The sequence below is a fragment of the Pagrus pagrus genome, assembly GCF_965226575.1.
Source record: "Pagrus pagrus genome assembly, chromosome: 19".
In the NCBI taxonomy this organism is placed as follows: Eukaryota; Metazoa; Chordata; class Actinopteri; order Spariformes; family Sparidae; genus Pagrus; species Pagrus pagrus.
In genome coordinates this window covers 24,558,172-24,585,286 of record NC_140203.1, presented here as the reverse complement: position 1 = coordinate 24,585,286, position 27,115 = coordinate 24,558,172, and the positions used below count along the sequence as shown (strand labels likewise).

Here is a 27,115-nt window from a genome sequence, read left to right as displayed (position 1 = left end):
CCCACTTTGCGCAGAAATGAGACTGATATTGATGTTACAACTGAAAAGAAAGTGAATTGACTATTCCTTTAAAGCAGATTTAATATAAAAGTTAGTGCAAGTTGATTTTCATATTCTAGTGAAAAGAATGGAAACCAGCAGCTGTCTGGCAAATATGGTTTATAGAAATGTGAAATCTATGTGAGTTGTAGTAAAATTCAACAAACGTGCCAAAACACTGGTATGGTCCTTAAATTGTAAACTTTATTTATAAAAGCAAACTAAGGAAAGAAATAAGCAGTTGAAAAATTGAACAATTAATTGAAATGGTAAAATACACCTAAGCAGATTTTGAGGACTTTGAAACTGTCTAAGACTCTCCTGAGGCCAGCTGCAGAGTTGAAGCCCTGTGACCTTTAACCTTTCCGGTGGGCACAGGAGCTGTCAGGAAGTTCCTGTTGAGGATCACACAGATAAGTGAGCTGAGCAGAGCCAAAACTCAATGCTAAAATGAACAGACAAGTAGCAGATATGGTTCATTTGCCTGCATGCAAATTACTCGGTGACCGTGAACACCAGGTATTAATGGCTGACAGCTGCCTAACTTTCCTGTAGTTTCCATGAAATATTGGTTAATGACATTGAGTTAGTGTGTTTTTAAAAATGGGAAGCTCACTCTGATTTTAAGGTGATTAGCAATAGGCCACCTGAGGGCAAAAACACCAAAATGCATCCCCCTTGTTAACCTGCCACCCACTAGCAGCAGATAGAGCTCAGGGGCAGAGGGTTTGTTATGTCTTGGCCCCACGACTTTCATAGTTGTCAGGTCGATGTGCTGCTCACAATACATACCCTTCTGTTTTGTAATCTGGAGTCTTGCAGTTTTTGCACACTACATGACTGTTTAGCGCACATTACAAGATCACACACACTGAATGATGACAGGGATGATGCGGACCATGCAGTCCAAATTGTTTGTGCGACTAAGAGTTCGAGAAAGTCCTCCAGCTCCTCAGCACAGTTGGTCTGACTCACTCGGACTCAGAATGAGATTGGACGCAGCTGTCTCACTAACACAAAGTGTGGAGGTAGTCTGGCTGTGCAAGACTACAGCACTAGTAACTTATTGCATACTGCACAGGGTGATTGTTTTCTTTCTTCTTTTCTACAAGCATGCAAAGTCACTCTCAGTCTTAAAAGAAACACAATGCTCTTTGTGCTGTGGCACTTACAGGCTCACTGATTTGACCTACAGTTCGTACAGTGTCTACATGTCCAGTATAAAAGTGAGTTTACCCTCTTTATCTTATATTTGCCTGTTGATTCATATCTTGCACTTGACTGCATGTTTTCTTTAATGCACTGAAAGGGCCTCCAAGCCACTATTTAAGCTATCAGACCACTCACAGCAACATGCTGGAGGAGGTTCTGCTCTAGAGACATTCTTTCAAACAGGGCTCATGAAAATACTGATGACTTTGTAAATAAACTGTACCCTGTACTGACAATTACTTTGAAAATGCTTTGGGTAATACACTTATTCACATTCTTTAGTTAGAGTTAAATGAGAAGATCAATACCGCTGTCATATGTATTTGCTAAAACCCAGTAGGCAATTAGTTTAGTGTATTATAAAGACTGAGGGTCACTGCCACTGTCCAGGCTCACGGCTCCTCTAGACTTTACTAATTCTATTGGATCTAATGGATCAAATTATGATAGTGAAATGATCCACCGTTTTGCAGATGCTTCTCTCACAATGTAATCTTTTGGGAAAAGGTCTTTTTTGGCCGCAGTGCATCACGTGATGATGTAATTAAATGGTTTGGCCACTACCGAAAACTGGCTTCAAATCCTGGCACTCTTCCTGGGAGGCTTGAGTCAACCATGTAGCACTGCCATGTTTCTACAGTAGTCCAGAATGGAATAAACCAAACACTCGCTTTAGAGAGGGCCTTTAGCATTTTTCAGGTTTTTAGCGCCAGGAGAAGGGCGTTCTGTTGGTTACAGTCTGCAACCTCCCCGCTAGATGCCATTAAATCCTACACACTGGACCTTGTGTCAGTTCACATTTGGATTCTATGTGCTCTGAACTTGATTCAGTTTTTTAGGCCAGTGGAGTGGGACACTGTTGGTTCTGGAAGTATTTTTTTAAACACACATTTACAATCAGAAGTTTCTCATACAAGCTTGTGCTATTGCTCCTGAAGTGGTAATGTCTATCAGTTGGTTTAGACTGAAACATCTATTGAATGAACTGCCATGACATTTTTAATGGACGTCAGCAGTTTTACACATTTCATACACATTTTTAACCCATTAGTGTTACATTACCATAACAGCAGCCATTTACTTTAACAAGTTAGGCAAGTTAGAAACATTTAGAAAGCTGGTGTCTGGTGGCTTTTGACAGAGCGATTGATTGGAAGCTCAGTAGTGTGTTGTTTGTCTGACTCACTTGAGTGGAGCCCTGAAGCCTTGACATCCTTCCTATAAACAGTGCCTATAAAAAGTATTCACCCCTTCTATGTTTTCCCCTTTTATTGCCTTTATAAATGGAATCATGGTCAATATAATTTGGCTTTTTTGACAAAGAATTTACAAAAAACCCTTTTTTAAAGGAAAGACATATTGAAAAATAAGTGATTGCATGAGTATTCACCCCCTTTTAAATTAGCTGACCTAATCGGTGCTATTAGTCTCACAATTAGTGAAAGTGTGATCACCTGAGTGCAGTGAATGTGTCTCAAGTGATTGCAGTACAAAGACACCTGTGTCTGAAGGTCCAGTCACTGGTTAACCAGTATTCATGGCTACAATTACACCATAAAGACAAAAGAACACTCTGTGAAAATGTTATTGAAAAGCAAATGCAGGGGATGGATACAAAAACATTTCCAAGTCACTGAACTTCCCCTGGAGTTCAGTTAAATCCATCATTAAGAAATGGACGGTATATGGCACATGTATGAATCTGCCTAGAGCAGGCCGTCCTCACAAACTGAGTGACTGTAGATGCTTAGATGGGAGAGACTCTGCATACAACAACTGTTGCCCGGGTTCTACACCAGTCAAAGCTTTATAGGAGAGTGGCAAAGAGAAAGCCCCTGTTGAAGAAAGCTCATTAAATCTCCACTAGAGCCCATATGACATTACTGTACAGAACTGTGCCTTATAGGATAGCTAACTGTGGTGCTCAGTAGGGCTGAATGATTAATCGGTTTTAAATCTAAATTGTGATTTGAAACAACGCAATTATCAAATCGCAGAGGCTGCGATTAATTTTGCTGCGGGATGTGCGTCTGACCGACGTTTAAACATGTGTGTCATTGTTTGATAAATTCATGCTGTCGTCCTAGAGTGACTGTCATGCTCGCCATCAGAAATACCGTGCTCCTCGTGTACCAATCATACTCACCAATCAGACATGGCCCAAGGCGACTGCATATATGCCTACCAACAACAACATGTGAAACCCGAGTAAAACTTTAGATTTGTGGTGCAGAAAAATAGAATTTTGTATTTATTTGACACTATTATTACTTTATTTAACTTGATTGCAGAATGTGCATTTACATGCTGCTCCTGAGCCGGGGACATTTCAGTGTCCTATTATTCTCTTATTGGAATTTCTTTGTTATTTGTATAATTATTACTTTATTTTTATAACTTAAGTCACAACTTTTGTGATAATTGTGTGTTTGATTGTTATACATGCACGCCAATTGAAAAAATAATAATTAACACTTGTTGGCAGCAATGCATATCTTTAAGTTCTCGTCGTTTCATTAGAATATAGATCAGTTAATATTTTGATGGTATATCAATGTGGTAATGCTCCATCACATGTTTTAAATCTGTTACGCAGTGAATACTGAACTGAAGCTTGACTTAAAAAAATAAAATAAAATCTCAAATCAAAATCAATAGCGGTCAGAATAATCGCAATTCAATTTTTTTCCCAAATCGTTCAGCCCTACTGCTCAGCTTTGGTTTGGCTTTTGAATATAGAAGAGCTGAAGAGCAGCTCCAAAGTGTACTCTGGAAAAGGGAAGTGTAACCAGTCTGATCTGCTGGTCTCTAACCAGTAGGTCTGCTCAGTCTTCTGTCTGCCATGACTTGAAACAATCCTGTTTCTGCTTTCACTATTCACTGTCAGCTGTGTTTACACCTTTGGACAGAGCAGACTTCAGGTTTCAATCAGAAATGTCGTAAGACGCTGAAACCTCGACATGTTCCCAAAACTCTACAGTGTCTGCTATCAGGAATAACACAACAACCATGTGGGAAAAGGAATTCTACACAAGTTTTACATATTAGACTACATGCAGCTACTTATCTTGATTGTTTTATATAAATAACAATGAATGAATCAGAATTAAGGGTAGATAACTTGTGTGTTACAGACCTCTATCTTTGGATTGCTTTTCCAGTTCCTCTTTTCTGAAACTGGAAATTTCTCACAAGATGCTCAAAAAAGCCTCTGTGTCACTACACTGTTATCATGAGTTTTGTATATCACGTTTTGTCAGCTTTACTATCATGTGTGACCTGTTGAATTAGCACTCCACCCAAAATGTGTCAGATACTGTTGGCAGGACAGGAGGCTGTGAAAATGTTTATCTTGCTCCTTCACAGGGGGCGACAGCTGTGGTCACTTCATTTCACATCAGTGCACTTACAAATGGCAGTGAAAGTAAAAAAGATTCTCGAACTATTTACAAGATGTGTGTGTGTGTGTGTGTGTGCGCGTGCTTGTGTGTGTGTGTGTGTGTGTGTGTGTGTGTGTGTGTGTGTGTGTGCACGCGCTCGTGTGTGTGTGTGTGTGTGTCTACATCAGGCTCATTTGCATCTCTGTCTCATTCCTCAGATTCTTCCACTGGAAAAAAAGACAGAGTAACCAATAGGAGGACATAGTTTATCAAGTGGGAGTTTTTAACCCGAACACATTTGTTGCAGCACTTAAGGGTTCATGGAAAAACACAGTCATATGCTTTCAGCACAAATGAGCTATTTCAACAGTGTGTAAGCAGACAGGTGTGATGCTGTGTGGTGCCAAGGTAGTCACTGATCTTATCTGCATGGCATCTGTTTCTTAAGAATCATCATTCAGAACTCTGTAAAACGTCTTCTTTCTGTGTAACTATTGTATGTGTTTCTGTATTTGTTGAGCACTTTCAACGTAGTGTCGGTCAGTCATTTTACAGATAATTACATTTAAAGTGAACCCTTCTTTTGAGACTGTTTTTGGTCTGATTATTGGTCCCTGATTCCAGGGTGGTGCCCTGTTTTAATGATTTCATTAATAAATATTAATTTGGATTAATTTAATTTTAATAATTACTATCAGTAATTATTAATTTCTAAAAACCACACCTGGTCTACCACCAATTCCAACAGTGGTCTTGAAAAAATCCAATATTGAAAATAACACTATCTTTCTGTGTCGCTACATATTTTCAATAATGTCCGCTGAAATTAAAAGGCGTGTATCGGCCACTAAGTTGGACTGTGACCAACTGGGCACATAAAGCACAGCTTCACTGTGAGAGAAAGCACTGCTTGCATCTACTGCTGCACAATGGTGTGTTTGTGCAGGCAGGCAGGTTGGGCTGTAAGAAAAGAAGTGGCAGAACCTGTCTGGCTGTTCTCGGCCTCTCCCAGGCAGCTTGCAGCCTCCAGGCTTGTTGTTTTAAGAGCTGTAAACTGCAGGTCACCCTTCAGATAAGTGGAGTGGGAAATGTTCTTGTGATAAAGTTAATGTTAAAGCCGATGTTGGAAAAGAATGCCTAGAGATACTGACATACGCTCTAATGACTGATAAAAACAGTGTAAAAACACATGAAAATGAATAGTAAAAGTTCTGTTAACTGTAATGATTGTCTCTTTCTCTCTTCTATAACAGCACGATACATAGGAAGAGCATGACAAGGCTAAAGGGCCATGAATCAGTAATAACATGCTCCAGCATGCTGAAAATCTGCCACATGATTGCAGACATGTCAGTCTTTACATCTGAGCAGCTCAGTTATGTAACAGATTGTGTTTCACTCTGACCACATGTGAGTAACGCTGACCAGATGTGTATTTTAAGGCCTTTATTCCGTTTTACACATGTAACTACAGTGATTGCGTGTTGGGATTTGAGCGCTGCCAAAACACGGGTGACCTATGCTAAATGCTGTGCCTGAACGCATCCTGTGTAGACAGACACTGAAGCTGCTGCTGCTGATCTGTTTATGTGCTGTTCATGCTACACCTGCTGTGTATACATGCACAGCACTCTACTAGTCCAAGATTGTAGCAACTACCTAGTGAAGCCCATTGTTACCATAAGTGATGCAACTGATGGACAGGAAAATAAAACCCAGCAGCAGTAATTTTCCTTTAAAGCTGCACACATTTCACTCTGTACTGACAATGGACCAAATAACAATATGGGCCCGACACACCAAACCGCCATTAAAAAAAACTAGCGGTGATGTACCCGACGCAAGTCACCGGCAACATTGCCTCATGTCGCCTTGTGTCTTGTCCAAAGAGCTACACTTCAACACATGGCAAAGACTACAGTGGACGGCAAACTAGCTTGTACATTCTGCGCCTCCTTCAGAGGAAATAACTCTCTATGCCACCAGATGGCAGTAGACTGTATTCGTCATTCAGAAAGGCTAACAGAAGACTCACGACTGCAGATGTACAAACCGTTGTTATGATAAAGCAGTTATTTTTTGTCAGCACTGGTATAACCACTTCTAGTCGAGAACATGTCGGATAAAAGCTTGCAAATGTCACTGGTGAAGAGACAAAGTGGAAATAATGGAGAAACTGCACTAAATGGGTGGAATCATGAATACTACAGCAACAGGCTCAAAGGGCTTTCCCTGTCTTCTTATGTTTCTCTTATTGTGCACTGATTTGCTTAGCTGAGCAGCCAATCAGAGTGATTTCTGTCACTAACAGGCTCCATGGCCAATTCTACTTGCTCAGTCAGCCAAAGAGCTGCCGACAAGGTCCGACCAATGCCAACAGTGCAGGCCACAAATACTCATGGCTGACCGTCGGCCGTGTGTTAGGGCCCTATACAGTAGTATACTGTAGTATAATGTAAAATGCACCGCTCACTATCACCTGACTCTGCAGTTCCCATCAGCTCCACTGAATGGTTCAGCCTCCCTTAGCTCTTTGTTGTGGTTTTTGGGCCTGTCCCTCGTAAACCCTGTTTGCTGCTGCAGCGGGCAGCTGTTCAGGCAGCATCTTTAAATGTGATATTATGTTTAGGTGCCCCCAAGTGGCCATAAACCAGGTAATGCAGCTTCAACAGTTAAAATTGTTGGTAGGACAGGTACACTGTAGTGCCGAACCTTAGCCTAACCTTAGGCACTAATTGTGTAGACCTACTATATCTGTGAAACAAAATGTATTCAAACTTGAGATAATAGCCTCAGTCACACTGCCCTTTCAAGGCGGGAATCTTGCGCTGTTATTCCGCCTCGCCATCTGTGTGAAAGTTACAGAGGTGGAATGGGGGGAAGGTGTTGTTTCGCCTCTGATCCGCCAGTGGAGGTAGTATCAGAGCAGCAGAGGCGAGACGACGTCTGTGTGAATCGAAAATGCCGACAGCGCGGGAAAGTTGTGTGTCGGTCTGAGCTAAACGGATCCTTCACTCCTCAAATTAAAGTGAAATGTCCACAACAACGTTACAGCACCAAACAACAGTAATGTGGTCATGTCTTCAGCATCTTAGATGAAGAAACAAATGCTGCATCCATACGTGGAGAGTGTCTGTCCTCCTGTCTGTCCTACCGACTCCCTGTTTACTGATGGTGATTATGTAATTATGTTATTTAGAGTGAAAAACGTAACTTTGTCACTTTCCAGGATGCATGGTGGGTCAGGATCTCATCACAACACATTATAACAGCATCCATACGATTATAAACAGTTGGCAGGACACCGGAAATGAGTTAAAAAAAACACACAGATCTCAACGTCATGATGTGTACTGTCACCCCTCTTTTGGTTCCACAGTGCATTAGTTCCTGATAATGGACACCTCGTCAGGCATTATCCTGTTTATACCATGGTCACTGCTAAAGAAGAAAAAAATGGTTTCCCTGGTTTGACAGTCAATACCATCCAATAATGTTCTTATGAAACAGAGACATTGTTCACTACTCCGGTAAATAGAATTAACCTTAGATACGACTTGGCAACAGAAACAAGTACGCTCAGCTCATTGCCTTTGGCTCAGCTGTTAGCCATAAAGCTAAAATTATGCTAGCTAAATTAAAAGTCAATAACTTTGCATACGGTTGATAAACAGTAAACATGATTTGATAGTATGTTTTAAAACAAGACTAGCTAGCCATGTCACTGTCCCCAAATCATTATCAAGATTTCATCAACAAACGATGAGCCATGTATGTTGGCAACAGCCTCAAGTAGCAAAGCTACTTTTTTTTTTGTTTATTATTTTGTTTTGGAATGACATGCATGATTTTGCTGACGGTTACAGCTGCAGATAGTTTTAGGAGTCGGTAGAGAACACAAATAAAAGGGCAATTCATGCAATATGGCTTTATAAAGAAAAATGTACCAATGTTCCGATCTACGATTGTACCAAGAAGACCAACAAACTTTCTCCAGGACTACACTCAGTGTGAATAAGAAGTTAGCTTCTTAACGTGTTAAATAAATTGCAAACGGAGCCTTTGACTGTGTCCCTGTTGCTATGGCTACTTATGTTAGATACAGGCTATAAACAGTTTTACTTGAACTACTCTGTAGTTCCAAATGTGTCAGTTTATCAGGACTCAACTGACACCCTGCAACCAATCAGGATCAAGTATTCATCCAGACCATGGTATAAAAGGAAATGCATGATTATAATAGAAGCTGTCAGTAAGGTTAGCATGCTAGTTGGAAGACTTGTATGTTGGACTTCATTGCACTTCTTATATTTTGACATCACATTCCAAAGAAGAACCATGCGGGACTATCTGCTGTCAGCAAAGCAGTAGTCTGCACGTGTGTGTTGTGTAACTGAAGTGCTGATCATGTAGAGAGCTGGACGATTCTCACGTTATTGTTTCCTCTGACATGAGCTGGCCAGGCACAGATAACATCAGAGTTTAGCGACCAAGTCGGGACAAGCCCAGCACTCTTGACGGCCTGTGTGTGTTGAGTGAGTCTTGCAGAGAAGTTAGTCAACCCTTTCGACAGCCTTAGCGTTAGATAACACTGCTGTGGTCTCAGCTGGTGTAGCTTACCTTTGCTCTTTATTCATTAGCTTAGTGAGCAACGCTTGTTTGTGGACTGAGGGAGGGACACACTGGATCAATCCCACAAGACCTTGCTCCTTTTTATGTCCACGGCCCGCCAAATTCCACAAATGAAGAGTTGAAGAGCCACTCTCTTTATTTTGGCCATTGTTTCCTGGCTCCACCCTGCTTCACATTCATGGACACTTAATGTTCAGGGCCTTGCACAAATAAATCACTGTAGTTGTGCTGATTGATTGTGTGCTGCCAACAAGTCTCATATACATATACAGCCTGTATAGCTCCCCATGTATGACTTTTTATATGAAACATTTCAATGTGTTTAAATTTTGTACAACGTAGGCCACATTTCATCTAGCAGTGCTCGTGACTTTGGAGAAACACCTTGACATTAATCAGTATTGTCACTCTTTATACAAATTACCAAAATGATTACACAACTTTATGTATTGGGACATGTTGATGTTGACCACATTTAGCTGGTTGAAAAGAGGAAGATAAGACTTACAGGTTCTGACTGAATATCACCCAGTTTTCAACTAGAACTCAACACTGAAATCTCGGTTGGTGCTCACTGGGATTTGGGATTGAGAATAAGAAATTCACTGGGATAAAATGAATAATATAGAGTATAGAGATAATATACATTCATTAAAAATTGTCTGCAAATCAAGTTTCCATTTTGAAAGATTTGTAAATCTTAACTTGGTGTCCACTGCTTCTCTACACACTGGATGTTATACATGGAGGGAACATCACTTAACCCCATCTCATGCACATGCAGCGTTGATATCTGCTGCTTTATTGATATGCCTGCTTTGCAGAGTTAGAGTGAGAGCAAGAACTGTCCTACACCAAACTACATGCAGATAAACAGTGAATCTGTTTCCAATCAGTGTGACTGGAAAACCCCTCAACAAACCCAGATGAGATCATCTGGACCATCAACTGCACAGCCTTGTGGAAAAGGCAGGCTGTGGATTATAATGTCATTTCTTATGTTTCGTGAACTTCAAATTTGTTTTGTCATATGTGTCAACATCAGAAGTGATAATACGTATGATCCACTTTAAGCATCTCTTCATAGTGGGAAGCAGTAAGCTACATTGAAGCCATGATTTAGGCCTTGTTTAAATGTTTAGTATCCACTTGTCCCTGCAATATTTAACATCCCTGTCTTTTTGTCTAGACCACTTCTTATTCAGGTGTAATGCCTTTAACAAAGCTATGCTAATCTTTGTGATGAATACATTGAATTTTCACAATAAAAACCTACCACTTTTTATGATCATTTTTGGGGCTTTTAGACCTTATTGAGATAGGACAGCTGTGAGAATTAGACAGGAAACCGGGGAGACATGCAGTAAAGAGCCACAGGTGAGCTGTCAGGTGGCCTCAGCAGCAGGAAATGTTTGTGTTGGCAGTAGCTTAACAAAAAAATGACAGCTCTCATATGGCTGTATGAAAGTGATGAGTAAACAGTGAGGCTGTACTGTCAGGAAGGCAGCAGTGAAACTCCAAAGTACAAGGAGTGTGTTACATACAAAAGCAAAAGTAAAGCTGAACACACTGAGAGAGAGATTTAGATCTGGCTCTCTGCCCCACGTCAGCAGGACCAGAGCAGCACTGGTCAGCCTTTTGCCTTGATATCACATGGCTGGCGATGCCTTGTGTGTTTTCTGACCTGTTTGAGGAGTTAGTTCACATTGTAATCATCCTGCATATTATTCTGTAATTGGTTACTATGCAATCCCACATAATGTGATTGTTTGGACTCTGGAAACCTTTTGCAACCTCCTGCAAAAGGTGCAACAAAGGGCACCTTAAATGAAGGAGTCGGAGCTAGACAGCTGCCCTGGAGGTGCTATCAAGCTACTTCTATATATCTATATACAAGTACTCTTGCTCTAACCTGTATGCAATCTCAAGTTTTTGTCTTCCCGACAGTTTAATCTGATGTCTGTCTGTCTCTGCGTGTGTCTGTGTGTTTGTGTGTGTGTGTGTGTGTGTGTGTGTGTGTGTGTGTGTGTGTGTGTGTGTGTGTGTGCAGGGAGGAGGTGCAGCAGAACTGTGTTCGTTGGAGGAAGAGGTTCTCCTTCGTGTGTAAAATGAGTGCAAATCCAATCACCGGAGTGTTGGACCCCTGCCTCTGCAGGGTCTCTGTACGCAAGGTAAGCTACTTCTCCCAGCAGCCACCTCTCCTTGCTTCTCCAAGTTATGAATTCAAAAGCAGTAGACCATATTCACACGGCGGCCATTTCCCTCTGAAGTCACACTGAGGGTGTGAAACTCAAATGATGGGAACATGTCACGCTGTTGCGTTCCAGGTTGCAAATCATATAAACATAGGGAATCTGACAAACTGTTCATTTCAAGGCATCTCGACTGATCAGCAACTGAAGACAGTGAACAGTGAATATAACGGACATATGGCCTATTCCATCAGCTACTGTTAGACAGCAGCTATCATTGGCATTTAAATCACTTTGTACAGCCTTTAAAGGGGCATTGTGTAGTTTTGGAGAAGTAATTCAAACTCAGGATTTAAATTTTTAATTTAATTTAATTTAATTTTTAAGATAAAAAGATTTAAATATTTACAATATCAATGAGATAATAATACAAACTCAGAAATATGTATTTTTCCATTAGTAATAAACAAGCTGTTCTCTTAGCTGCTGTGTAAACATCGTCTATGCCACTTCCTCCCTCACTACCCAATAATGCAGGAAGTAATGTACAGTATAGTTGGATTGTCTCCCAGCACCTGTCCCAGGGTTAAACTCCAGGACAGGTCCATACTGCTTCCATATGACGTGATGTATATGTTTATAGATATGATTGTAGAGATGTCAGCAGTGTTGGGTCCTTCACTGTTTTGTTCTTTATCTTTGCAGGAGCTCAAAGGAGGAAAGGCCTTCTCAAAGGTAAGTTTATTTTCTGAATATGTGGTACGGAATACATAAGATATCAAAACTCCTCTTCAATCCATCTGAACACAGCTTAACCAGCCTTTGTGACCTGTGAACTCATAAAGTTGAGAGCACCGTGCTTCCTTTATAAAACACAGACTTTACAGTGTCAGTGATTGTAAAATCTGTGTTCAATAACAACCATGTCAACATCACAGGGCTTTGTTACAAGGGCATGTGACAGGGTGATGGTGACTGTGAAGTGGTCAGTAACAGATCACACTGTGTGTGTGTGTGTGTGTGTGTGTGTGTGTGTGTGTGTGTGTGTGTGTGTGTGTGTGTGTGTGTGTGTGTGTGTGTGTGTGTGTGTGTGTGTGTGTGTGTGTGTGTGTGGTTCAGCACCACTCCTGTAGTTTGATGTCACTTTGTCTTCTGTTAAAACATAGACATAGACAAGTTATTTATTACATTCATTTTGAAATGTGTTTTATGATAAACCAGACTTTATGTGTAAAGCAAAAAAATTTCGCTTTTGTCAGAAACTTTACCCAGTCTGGGTCCACACCATGAGATCGTTTCTGACGTCTCTTTTCATTAACCTGAATAGATCTGGTGTTCTGTTCAATGACAGCTGTTTCCCTGGTTTGAAAAACGAAACAATGTTTGAGTCCTTTGTGCTACATTCATTTTAGAAAATGAATTGAGGAGTTTCACAGCGTGAGGGAAGAAGCTGCTCTGTGGTCCGGTGGTACGGCAGCAAGGCTGTACAAAGTGGTTTGAATGTTAATGATAGCTGATATCTAACGTTAGCTGATGGGTTATCAAGTATGTGCTTTAACTTTAAAATAGGCCCTTTGTCTGTTATATTGTCAGATGGCAGCAGGGTGAACAGACTGTGGCTGGGTGGGTCTTGTCTTTTAGTATCTTTGGGCTCTGTGCAGACAGCTCACTTCACTGATAACACTGATGCTCTGTAGATGGTACCAGTGGTGTTCTGGTGGTTTTATCCACCTGCTGTAGAGCCTTCCTGTCCTTGGCCGTGATGAACCATGTCAGTTTAGGATGGTTCCAGTCAGGATGTAATGTTACGATGATAAGTATGATATTATGTTCATAGGCTCGACAATGACAATGAAGTAAACTTACACACATGCTCACACACTTAGACCCCTCAAGTGAGAAGTAGGGCTGACGGGGCAGAAAATCATGAATGAAGAGGGTAAAGGAGGTTATTGACTTCTACATAAAGTCACTCTCCTGCTTCCCTTCAGTCACTTCCTCACACGACAGGACTGTTAGCTACAGACGTGACTTACAGTACAGGACCAATAAGATCTGAACCAAAAGGATGTTTGAACATCTCATGGGAACAAGAAGCATTCCTGCTGAGTCAGATCTGTAAAAAGAAGTGGACCAGACTTGACCTTGACTTTATTCTAAATCTGTAAATAAGTTTCCACCTTAAATGTTTTCTGTCTGTCTGTCTGTCTGTCTACAGCTAGGTTTTGCTGATCTCAACATTTCAGAGTTTGCTGGTTCAGGCTCTACAGTGCGCTGCTGCATCCTGGAGGGTTATGACACCAAAAACACTCGACAGGACAACTCTATTCTCAAGGCAGGGCACACACACACACACACACACACACACACACACACACACACACACACACACACACAACCTGAACTGAGGTTTAGTAAACCACCTGTGTGTTTTTACAGGTAACAATTGGGATGACTCTTCTGTCTGGAGATCCCTGCTTTAAAACGTGAGTTCCTCTGTGCTCGGGGTTTTCAAGGACTGACACTGTGAAGTTTCGGTATGGGAATGGAATGGGTTTGCTGGATTACTTTGATAATTGTAATACTCATTAAGTTTTGTGCCTGTGTCTTCATCATAAGGCCTCCCAGTACAGCCAAATCTGTGTCCATCGGGGACGAGGACCCCACTCTGCAGCTGGACCGGAAGGGTGAGAGCACTGATGCCACAGCGCAGCCACCAGGAGGCGTCATGGTGGGTCCTCGCACCTTCAAACCCAGACAGTCGTCAGGACGTAGCTCAGGTAACTGCTCAACATTGTTGCTAGCTGTGCCTTCTTCTAACTGGAATTGGAGGGTATTTGCAATATATTACAGCTGGGGTCTTATTTTCATAGTTTTTCTTTCAGTTATGAGATCTGGGAACACTGATATGACAGTAAAGTCAGATGGGGCAAAAAACCCTTATTGCACAGGAAAACTGTGTGTACACGGCAGGTTTTAAATAAGTTTGTTTACAACACGTCTGATCATATGACTGCTCATGGTTCTTGCCCCGCCTGACCTCTTTTATGCGTTAACGCAGATTTCAGCCCCCCATTCTCAGTCATCTACTCCTTTGTTTGGTAGTCCACAAAACATTTCTGGAGCTTCACAGCAAAACAGTGTCGCAGCATTCTCCTAAACAACTGAAGTAGCTGGGAAAAAAACAGAAAAATCATCAAATGGCTCCATACAGCTCGTCTGCTGTAATCCAAGTCTCCAGAAGCCCCGAGATCACAAACTGATCTGAAAAGATGTTATTTACACCCTTGATGTGCAGTCGAGCTTGTGCACCAACTTCAGACGGGGTGCACGGCACAGTAATGCCGCTTCACGTCCCCTGCCGTGACGCCCCCGGGATTTCCGTGAGATCGAAAGCTGTTGTTTACTATGTCTCTCTCCTTGTCTATCCGTCTTAGCTGTTTATTCTTCAATTTCATGAAGATTTCAGTCTTTCATAGTCGAGGGTTTAAAGGACAGAGGATGTCGTTCACTACTGATTGTAAAGCCCACTGAGGCAATGTGATTGTGATTTTGGGCTATATAAATAAAACTGATTGGATTTGATTCGGTGCACGCTAACACATTTATCTTAGAAGCTTAATCTTATTAATAGCTTATTAATGATAATAATGAAATGTAGGCTTGTTAATGGTATTATAAGGAGCTACATTTAACATGTTTCTGACTGTTATCCAGAAATGATTAAAGGGGAACAATGTTGATTTCTGTGTCTCCCTGATTGTTAACAAATCCCATGAAAAGACCAAAACCAACTATGTGTTGGTCGTTCACTGGGACCAACAGAGAAATGTTCTTGGTTGTTGTCCAGCCAATGACCTTTGTTGCATGTCATTTCTGCTGTCTATTAATATTGGTTTTCAGACAAACTGAGCACCAAAGTTGCTAGGTGGTGCATGCAATTTAAGAATTAATTAACTGAATTATTGAGTGTCTCAGAGAAAATTGTTGAACATGATGATATTATATATATGCCACGAACCTGTGAAAGTCAGGTGTTGTGTGTTTGCTGTGTTCTACAGGGCTGCCCGAGGAAGGAGAGAGTGTGTCCAGCCCAGACGAGGTCTTTCACACTGGTCATTTCCGCAGCTCCAGCTATGCGAGCCAGCACAGCAAGATCTCAGGTCAGAGAGCTCTCCCTCCTCAGGCTAACATAAACTCTCCAATAAAAAACACGTTTTCACAAGCTGCTGGCCAGTGCAGACACAATCTAATATTTGTTCATATATTCCAGGTTACAGCACAGCTCACTCTCGCTGCTCCAGCCTGACTGACCTCAGTCACCACAGGAACCCCTCCTCCAGCAGCAGCGTCTCCTGTGGGTTGGCCCACCCCTCCCAGCAGCCTCCCTCCACCCCAACCGAACTGCACCGACAGCAAGCAACTCCAACCAAACCAGAGAGACCTCCTCCACCATCTGCAGTAGCCCTCATGTCCAACAGATCTTCCAGGTAGATCCACACACACCTGCACTTTTGACAAAACACTGAGTTGATCTCACTGTGAAGCATGCCTGGACTCCACCGCACTGATAACAGTCTAAGGCTGAATCTCAGGCATGTGTAAACTACATGCCAGAGATTCTTGAAGTACGTGTGACGCGCTCTTGTTGTCATGTGGACGGACCTCAGACTGAATGTGAACGAGTACTAAAGCAGCTTCATACCCTCACCGCTACATCTGCTGTCATCGTGGAGCTAGAAAAGTGTAATTGTGTCGGCTGACACGCAGACAACTGAACGCATATGCACTCACAGGACACATTGTACAAATGTTATATTTAGTAATAATTACATTTAAGAATCAAGATGGTTTTATTCTTTTAAAGGATAATTCCAGTTTACTAGAACGTGGATTTTATTTTCCTAGTTTTGGCCTTTGGTTCTATCAGTTATAAAGATGCATATTTTAATCCTTAACTGATGATTAAGTGTGTGCGTGTGCGTGTGTAATCACCTATAGTTTGTATTAGAATAGATGATAGATTGATTGGTCAATCCAACACTTTTTCCCAGACCACTGACTGTAAAAAATAGTGGACAGAGCCACATGGCGTCACCTGTAGGTTTCTGAAGAGCTGTACAGTATGTGAAGCTCAGTGGGTGCCTGGCTGTTGCCATCTATGCAGAGCCTGTCTCCACCCAACTCTGACTAATCATAAAATATGCAAAAATGTGGCGTTGGTGTGGAGCTGAGGTGAGCCAAATGAAGCCTGGTTACACCTCAAACAGACAGAATACTGTGTGTCTATGTGTATGTGTTTAATTTAGCCTCTGAATGAAGTCAGCACTCACCAGAGACTCCTGATCTCTCAGTTATCCCCCACACTCAGAGCTCTGTACACGGCCAGACAAAACACCAACCAGTCGAATCCAAAACACTGATGTCTGTCACTCTGCTCCGGTCTATACAATGAATCGGACAGCAAGCCATATTATTGGTCCAATATTTGCATGAAAAGACGGCTGAGAGGTAAGCTTGACTGAAATCGGCTGAGTTAAAGCCCAGCAGCTAGCAGTCACTCAAAGCAGCCATGCCCTTTTTTTGCATAACTTTCAGCCTTAGTTTAATTTTAATGAGTGAGTTATATAAACATTCACCCATACAGTTGTCATGAGGGGGAAATATGGTCAAGAGACTAAAACAGTTTTTTGCACCAGGCTGTAAATGTGTTTATTTCTGCTGTAAAGTTGGACATGTTAAAATAGGCTCTTATGGGCATTGACTCTTTATTGGGGCCGGCCTCAAGTGGCCATTAGAGGAAATGCAGTTTAATCTAATGGCACCAAGATTGACATTTAGTTTGTACTGAAATATCTTAACAAGTGTTTGATGGTTTGTCATGACATTTTGTGGTTAATAGTAATAACAAGAATAATAACGCATTAGACTTATAAAGCGCTTTTCTAGATACTCAAAGATGCTTTACAAAGAAACAACCAAACAAAAAAAGAACAATAATCCATGAGAAAAGGAAAGATATCAAAAAGGGAGGAGGAGAACAAAGTTCATCAGAGACTGTAAGCAGCTGTCAAATGAGTAGAATGAAGATGTTGAGGCTGCCAGTATCAGAGGAGAGGAGAAGGTCGGGTGAGACTTTGAGGAGGGCTGTTTTCAGTGCTGTGTTGGGAAACGGAATCCAGCTTCGAATGATTCATAGAGGTTATTGGCAAAGATGGGCTTTGAGATGTGAAGCAACAGCATGTTTCAGTAGTTGAGTAAGAAAGGGGAGGCTGGAGATTGGTCTGTAGTTGTTTGGGATGTCAAGATTGAGTTCAGGCAGCAGCCAGTTTGAGAGAGAATGGGATTTTTTAACTGTGAGAGATTGGGAAACGTTATCCAAGGGTTGAGGAGTTTGTTCATGTATGAATAGTGTTTAAGGATTTCCAGAGCCAGTCTGTATTAGTTGAGAGTAGTTGATGGATCGGGCATGAGAGAGATCACCTTTGTATTGTTGCAGGGTGGTCTTTAGGCCTGAGAGTTTACTGTGAGACCTGTTTTGTTGCAGAGTCTTTCTAATTCACAGCCACAGATTTTCATCCAGCGAAGGCCGGGAGTGTACCAGGTAGCAGAGTGGGTAAAGAAGACCGTTTGGTTTTGATGGGTGCAAGCTGATCGAGGCAGGAGGAGTTAGTGTGTGTGTTTGTGTGTTGTCATAGTTGAGGAGGGAGTGAGTAGAGGTCAGGGGGAGCAGAGGTGGAATTTTTTCCCATGAGAGAGAGGAGGGAGAAATGGAGTGAAGCTTGCAGAAGTTGATTGTGCGTTTTTGTTTTGGGAAGGGGATGGGAATCTCAGTGTCCACGGTGATAGCTAAGTGGTCAGAGATCGGAGCCGGAGAGCTGATGTACAGTGAGCCCAGTGAAGCGTACCAGATCCAGGATGTGTCCATGGTTGTGAGTGGGGAAATTGACCTTCAGTATTTCAATGAAATCGGTGGTTGTTGTGGGGTCTGTGTAGTCAAGTGTGAAAGGGTGGAGGGTGAGAGAGAACAAAGCTGGTTCAAAAAATCAAAAAGGAATGATGGGTTTGGCTCGAGAGGACGGTACACAACAGCAGCGACTAGCTGTGTGGGGCCGGACTGTTTAAAAGCCAACACACACACACACACACACACACACACACACACACACACAGAAGCAGAGACAGACACGCACACAGACAGACACACACACACACACCTGTAACTCCATCTCATTAAACTGATAATTAGTTAATCATTGACGTGCATAGCAGATTATATAACACTGTATTTACACAAGTAATTACTGAGATCTGTGACATCACTAGAAGTCCAAAGGGACAAGAAGCATGTTTGAGAGGTTTGAGTTTTGTTCCACAGCTTATCATACAGAATGAGCAAGTCACGCCTGTTTCAAATGTCACCAGGCCTCCATGAATATGAAACGGTAAACACACTTTGTAGCATCTAAAATGGAGAAGGTAACTTGAATACATCATGCGTCACTTTGAGGAGCCTTACTTCACCTTTATGTTTAGCATTAGCATTAGCATAAGCAAGATGAAAGGATAATGCTTTTTTGTTATTGTCAACAAATCTTATTAAGGTCCAGAACCAACAGTGTGTTATCTGTCTCTCAATACTTTCTGACTGCTCTGCCCCAAGCCTGTCAGGTCCTACTGAAGAGGTAATACTGTGGAAACCCTTCACAGATATAGTCTGATTTTGAAGAAAGTTGTTCAAACAGGAGGAAACACTGAATGTGTGAATGACCCCCCAAACTTAAAGATTGCAAAAGTGAAGTTGAGGATATTTTAACTTCTTAAAGCAGCTAGAAAAACGGGAAGCACGAAGTGAAAAGCGCCATCTAGCTGCTACAAAACACGTTGTGTGGCAACAACAACCTTTTTATAACAGTGGAACAGATGATTGATCACTAAATACATTATTTTCTTTGATGATTTTATTTTGCTCTGACGCTTCCCTACGCCTGCGCTCAAACTCTGCTGGAGCTTGCAAACACTCCTCACACCATGACGTTCTCTAACATTGCCTACATTTGATGGGGTTTTTTTGGTTGTGAGATGGTTGCTGTATTGCTGAATATGCATGTTCATAGTAACATAATTTTCCATCCTGAAAAGATGGCCAACTTTTATTTTTGAACTTTTTTGAATCATTATGGGATGTCTTGATTAGATGCTTATATATCAGGCTTTAATACACACAGTAGCATACTTGTCAGTAGGATACCTTCATCGATGCTTTTGTCTTTTTCATGGGATTTGTTAACAGTAAGAAGAATAATGAATATCACCAGATTTGTCCTAGAATATGAGGGTTTTCTATATGAAGCAGAACCTTTAAAGACAAGTCAGAGTGTTTCCCTGTGCATGAAATTCTTCCTTTGTCTTCCACTCTGAATGTCGTTTTACAATAAAAACACAAGTTATAAAGTTGCTTCCTGTGGAGTGTTTCTCATCTCGTCTCTGTTGGTGTCTGTCTTGCCCTGCAACAGGAGGAAGAAGGACACTGTGGAGAGGCAGCCCAGCTGTGTGGACGACACCCGCATTGATGCAGATGACATCGTGGAGAAGATTGTCCAGAGTCAGAATTTTTCTGACAGCAGCAGCAATGAAGGTCAGACAGAGCTTCAGTTTGGAGGATTTAGTTCTAGTACAACATTCGTGCGCCACCGTGGTAACTTCTCTTGTGGATTCCTTGCTTTTCTTCAGACAGCAACTTGAGACTGTTTGTCAGCAAAGATGGGACCACTGCCCTCAGCGGGACGCAGCTCGCCACCAGGTACACTGTTCACAACAGGTACACTCATATACTGGCTCTTTATACCAACCCACTTTCTTTTATCTAAACAATCATGTGTTCCTGTGTTTTCCCAGGGGAACGCCTGGTGTTTTTGAGCCGGTGGTCATCGAGACTCACTGAGAGACACGTCAACACGTCTTCAGCCTCATCAACTGGTTGTCTGTGACTGTGTATGTACAAGTATGTGCATACATGTCTTCAGTGCATACAGGCTGAAATACTATGATATAGATATGAGCCTTTCTAGTATATTTAATCAGGTGTTGGGAGGTGTGTAACATACCATTATTGTATGTTTTAAAATAGTGGACAGACATCCAATCTGCTCCTGTTGCCTGTGTTAATTTGCACTTCCTGCTCAGAGTTAACATGTCCTCTACGTTTCTGTTTTACATTAAAACACAGTCCAGGGAGAAAAGGGAAGCTTTTATTATGGAACATCTGCAGGAAGTGTGGAGTTTTATTACAGCAGCGTAACATTGTCAAAGTGCAGCAAAGTAGAATCAATCAGAATCAATTCAACAGTAAATGAATACAGATTCCTGCACAGGAATTAGTCATTGATGCTCTAAAATTACCTGAATTATGTGCACAAATTAGCAATTAGCACTTTGGAATTAACATCATGATGCCTTTTTTTTTACTGTAACTCGGGTCAGTCAGTTAGCGTCAGGCTAACTTTATACTGAATTCACTCCTTCATATTGATATTGTGTGGCCATTTAATTCATATCAGGTGTCCTCATCCCATCACCACTCCAATTTATACAGTTGTGATGCTTTATTTTAGCAATACTGGCCTGCTGTGTTAGCACACAGTTACAGTAGGTATCTAATAAAATAAGCACTAATAAGTTGACAGGCTGTAGATATACTTCAGATTTTCTTACTTAACAATGTTGTTATCTTCGACATCCATAGAACATTAGTTGAAACATCCACCTTAGTGTTTAAAGCCAAGGTTGGTCATTTATTTTAGAGGCATTTTTTTGTTATATTTGTTGAAAATCGGGTGACTGTGGAGGTTGCAGGTCGACCTCTAATAAGCCTATCAGATCATTTGATTCGAGCTGAATTAAATGACTGGCTGGCGTACATTTCTGTGTACCTTCGTACCTGCCTGCCTGGGTGCACTCATTTCATGTATTGCTATAGCAGTTAGCGAGCTATGGGCACAAGAATTGCAGAGAAACTGCATTTAAAATTTCCCAATACTAGTGTATGTACTAGGTGTTTTCTATCAGTGAGTGAGATGTGAGGTAGCTGGATATGGTTAGAGATGAAAACAATGAGCTGTACACAGCACACAGCCTCTGAGCCGTCGTTCAGCAGCTGATCCAGTAGCGTTAGCACACAGCAGAGAACAGCAGCTGCCGGTACGTTCATGACGCCTATTTTGCTCATGTCTATATTATTGTGGCATTTGACAGAGTTGTGTATTTATGTATTTATTCTCCTTTAAAAAGGCTAAGAGCTTGTGGAATGTAGCAAACCTGCCATTCACACACAACTCCCAGCTGGCCAGTGAGAGCTACGGGGCAGTCGGTGTTGTTACAGTCAGGCAGTGCGCAGGCATGTGTTTAGGAGGGACGCCAGAAGGGATTTAATTGGATACTTTAAAAAATCTAGCCTGCTCCTGCGGATTATTCCATTGTTACTTACTCCAGCTTTAACATTCTATTAATTCATGTGCACACATTTTTAGTTCGAGAGCATTAATTACTAATTCTTTTTAGTTTTTTCCCTCCTGAGACTTAGAGATGAGTATTTCTGAGGAGAAACTCAGAGCAAACAGCCATGACTCTGTTTTCATATCGACTATCTGTATGGTATGGTTACCAGTTATTAAGTTTTTCCCCTTTTTTCTGAGCTGTAATTTAAGTGCCGGATTCTGTTTGAGAATTCACAGTAATACAATGATCATTTTCTTTAGATTGTGTGTGTGTGTCGAACAAGTCTCTGGTTCGGTAGGTTCCTGGAGTCAGTAATTCTCCACAATGGCCTTTTCTGTCTTTCCTCGCTGAGTGAAAATGAGTATTACTACAATTCCAACACAGACCTTAAACAATGACATCAAGCGTAATAGATTTTTCACAGAACCCATTATGATATGTGACAGCAGAACACACGTGCACACATACCTGTACAGTAAACATGTAAGATGATGCACCACAATTTATTTAGACACCTACTGTTGTCACAACTATAGCGTAACAATGCTATCATAGGTGTACAGTTTATTATTCTTTAAACTTTGGAGAAAATACTCTAATGTGATATTACCCTACGCTGCGATCAATAACTGACTTCTGCAGTAAACCTGTTCACTGTACAGGGTTTTACTATGAACATTACTGAACAAGGGACCAGTCTGAAACACACCTAGTGAAACTTTCATTAGTGCCAAGTGCAGAAATTACTTGAATATCCTGAGACCACTGCATTATGGGAATTGTAGTGCAACACTGAAATAATGGTGCGTTCAGTAGGGCCTCATCAACTTGTAGAGTTGAACATTCCTGAGTTCACCACCAGGAGGTAGTACCTGATCAGATAACACAATAAAGGAAAGTGCATACCAGTGGAAGAGTCAGACAGGGGAACCTAGTGTTTCACTTGAACACATGGTATGACTGGAGACAGTGTATCAGTCAAATATCCATATATTGTAACTATCATAAGGCCTAAACACATGTAACAGCCTGCATCGTGTTCAGGCTAAACACGGAAACAAACAGCAGAGTTTGTTTGGTGTCCATTATTTACATCCCACAGCAGCTTCTTCACTGGTTTAGCTCATGTGATGGTTTTACCTCGGACCCACGAACACACAAGTCAAACCAGATAAATCTGATTCTATCACTTTATCACTCTCGAGTTGACAAGGACCCACTGAATGCAGCACAAGAAATGGAATGGAACTGACCTTTTATTATATTTTGATGCTATTTTATCACTGTATATTCATACTTATTATACTATTATGCACATGTGTACTCTATTGGAGGATTGTTAGAAACCACTAAAATGAAAATGGAGATAATGTGGTTCTCTAAAATGACAAAGAACACGTTCTGTTTTTGTTTTTTTTATTTTACATTTTTCATTCAATACTGTTCTATAGGAAAAAAATGCAATTTGGTGAATCTGGCTTTGCGTTCATATGGCTGGCCATATGCAACCGTCTGCTGTCTGCACTTACTAAGTTTTTTTTTTTTGAATTTGAATGCTCTTGGAAACTAATCCAGATTGTCAAATGTTGTGGTGATGTAGTTTCTTTGCTCACCAACTTTGTTCAGAGCTTTGTCACAGCCCAAGCTACACATTCAGAACACAGATTATTCTGACCCAAAGAGCAGCTTTGTTATGATCAGGAGGTTCCTAAAGACATACATTGAACATTACATTGCAACAGGCTGAAAGTTACTGAGCTGCGTTCATTGATTTTTGCACACAAACACAATATTGACATGTTATCATATTGTTAGTTTTAGCAGTTTTTGAACAGTTCCCTAGCAAACAGAGTAACAGCAGTATTTATTTGGAGTCATGTTTGTCTGACTTGATGAATGTCAGTCCAATATTCACGCTCCATATCTGACCGTTAGGCTGCTAAATGCTCAATAATGTTCACCAGCTGGTCACTTACTGTCTCTGCCTGCTGTTTGGTCGTGAGCAGGTGGTTGCAGTGTTTTAGAGCTTTTTAGCTGACAACTGCTACTGGTCTGTGGGCCGGAAAACCAAAACAATGAACCAAAAGAGGCTAAAAAGCTCAGTAGACCTGAGGGGAACTGCGGAGTGGGTGATCATTTTCTGGGGGATTTCACTGCAAGTGACCAATATGTCATTATACATAGCTGTTTGATCCAATCTTATTATTTAAAAATGATGAGTGCAGCTTTAAAGGGGCACTACATGGTTTTGGAGAAGAAATTCAGAGACAGAATTTTAATATTCACAATATTAATGAGGTAATGATACAAACTCAGAAATATGTATTTCTTTACATAAGTGAATAAACAAGCTGTTCTCAGAGGAAAATAAGGCCCCAGAACGCTGTTTGAAGCTAGAAAGGTGGCAGGGTCCGCCACATATAAACAAAGTCAAACAGTATAAATTGTGTTGTCCTTTAAGGTCAGTTTGTTTATTCAGTCATGAAAACAAAGACAGTTTGATTATTTAGTTTAGGCAGAAAAAAATTAGCCAATGACGATCTTTCTCTTCTGGTTAACATTTCTTCAACAAAGACTACAGAGTGCTCCTTTAAAGTACAATATATTTTTGTTGATTCACCTTGAAATCACAGCTTGTGCCATTTTAGGGGATCTGAGCAGATTATCTGTTGACTATTTATTCAAGTCAGTCATCCAACTTCAGCTAGCCAAAATGATTGAGAGGCTCAGATTAATGGACCTGACAAGAAGACGACTGGCCTCCTACACTGACTGCACAGTATTTAACAAAAAGACTGACTTCAGCCGGAACTCATTGCACTTTGTAGTTTTAGACAGTTTTCGTTTTATGAGGGTGCTGCAATATAGTGTATGAACTCAAAGTAGATCAACAAGGCATTCCTATTTTTCTGTATCATAGCTGAACAACTTGTTTAAACTCTGTCACTTTGTGTATAGAGCTACTGTAACAGTGATTGTGTAGGCCGGGTGTTGGCTGTAGTGAGGTCAGTCCCACAGCTGCAGCAACACAAAGCCCATGTTGTACCAGGACTGGCAATATACAATAGATCCTCACCCCCACAGGATTCATGTGTGTGTTTGTGTATCTGCACAGTGTGTATGTTAATGTCTTTGTTGTTGTACTGTATGTGAATGTGAAAGTGCCTCTATATGCATGCTGGCCATGCATGTTTGACTGATGTACAGTTATATCAGATACTGGAAAGCTTCCTGTTGTGTTTTTTTCTGTGGCCAATCAAGCCCACATTAATACTTGTAAAATACTGCATAAATCAATTGTACTTAAATACAGGAGAACTGGTGGGTTTACTGGTGACAGCTTGTCGACTGCTCTAAAATGTGTCACGCGGGGTTCCAGCCTCAGCAGTTTTCTATTGCCATCCACACTAAAGTACAAAAACTAAGAATGTATCATTTCTGTCTCTGCGTGTTGTCCAATAGCAGTCCATATTTATCACTTGCACGTGCATTTAAATAAAGTTCCCTACGGTATCTACGTACATGGAGGTGGCCCGTGAACACACAGCACATAAAGGAATATGTGGGGTTTTATATGTAACCCTCCAATCTATTGTCCTTTGATTTTCAGACCAGCAGGCTGGTCTACAGATTTGTGCGCATTTCTATGTGAAAGCTAATCATTTTATGCCGAGATGGGACTAAAAGGATTTTTATTTACAGTGAAGGGCGTGGTCATTAGGAAAAACATACAGTAAAGGGAGCCGTTGTGTTGGTGAATAGTCTACTACTGTGATTAGTTCCAGAAATACTCATTCTTTCCTTTGTACTTGACTTTATGTAACCTGTGGCCTTATTAATTACATTTATACAAATAAATGTCTTATTCCATGCGGTGAAAGGGTTTTTTCTTTCCTGATAATTTGAAAGCAAACAGAATTATTGCATAATTATATTGGGATTATATTGTATTTGTAGCTACTGATTATTTGCATAGGAAGAAAGTTTCGGTGAGGGGAATATTATTACATTCAAATTAGGCCTCACAAATTGGACCTATTCAAGTTAGTAGAATTATAATACTAATTCATTAATTACCATTGTGTGTTATGAACATTTTTGATTAAATGTTGTTGTCTTTAAAAGTAAAGTAGAGAATTTAAAATCAGATCTATTTTGTTTGTAATGTGTTTTAGTTGCTCATTCAAATATTTCCTCTCCTTGTATTAAAATGCTTTGACGTACATGTAAATGTCACATAAAGAGTTGCAATTATCTGTTATATTAATAGCAGCATGTAAACATACCAGTGGTAAGCAATGGATTATGATTTGCATAAACATGCATACCAAATAAAATGGTAAAGCCTGCAATCATCATTCTGTGTACAGTGTGAATTGATTTATTAGTCGTATACACATGGCTGTTGCCAATAGCTATATGATTTCTAATCATATATCAGACAAACACAACCCAACACAATTACTAACTGTAGATGGTGAGTTTATTAAGAAAGACATGACATACGGTATCTGATGTGACCAGCCTACTACTGTGTGCTTACTGCAGTTAACTACAACTTAACTTCTGGTCCTTTTCAGTAGATGGACCTCGAGTACATTATTTTTCAAACTGTTTCTATTGTCAAAAATGAACCAATAATAATAATAATAATAATAATAATTTTACTAAAGACTATAATGTGTGTTCAGCACATGTGAGATGGTAATAATGCTTACGTGTGATATCTGATCAAATACATGTATTTAACTAGTGAAGGGGCATTGTTAGTACATGATTAAATCGGCTGAAAACTGGACTTTCTCTGGGTTGTGATGCCATTTAGCAGTTATTGAATTTAACTATGTACATTTACTTAAGTACAATATTGAGGTACTTCTACTTTACTGGAGTATTTCCATTTTCTGCTGCTTTATACTTCCACTCCATTACATATAGGAGGCAAATACTGTGCAATGACAATAAAGGCATTCTATTCTATTTTTGACTTTTCCTTTACCAAACTAATATTTTAACACGATATTTTTACTTTTGCTAAGTATGATATTTGGGTATTTTTACAACACTGGTATTTCGAAATAACATTTATCTTACTGCCTTAATATAAGGGCTGTTTTACATGGAGGTTGTTTCGAACCAATGTAATGCATTTGTAATACAACC

The 27,115-nt window shown here is 40.7% G+C and overlaps 1 protein-coding gene across 1 annotated transcript in view; it reads left to right on the top strand.

Annotated features, from left to right (window-relative positions):
• The window catches only part of eeig1b (estrogen-induced osteoclastogenesis regulator 1b), a 28,463-nt gene extending 2,161 nt beyond the window's left edge, over nt 1–26,302 (top strand). Inside the window, exons 3-12 of the mRNA XM_084382774.1 lie at nt 11,314–11,434; nt 12,161–12,190; nt 13,674–13,790; nt 13,895–13,941; nt 14,075–14,235; nt 15,517–15,618; nt 15,729–15,945; nt 19,972–20,093; nt 20,189–20,258; nt 20,354–26,302. Coding sequence (XP_084238900.1) covers nt 11,314–11,434; nt 12,161–12,190; nt 13,674–13,790; nt 13,895–13,941; nt 14,075–14,235; nt 15,517–15,618; nt 15,729–15,945; nt 19,972–20,093; nt 20,189–20,258; nt 20,354–20,399 — 1,033 coding nt within the window. The 3' untranslated portion in view covers nt 20,400–26,302. The remainder of the gene's footprint in view (nt 1–11,313; nt 11,435–12,160; nt 12,191–13,673; nt 13,791–13,894; nt 13,942–14,074; nt 14,236–15,516; nt 15,619–15,728; nt 15,946–19,971; nt 20,094–20,188; nt 20,259–20,353) is intronic.
• Nucleotides 26,303–27,115: the final 813 nt, after the last annotated feature.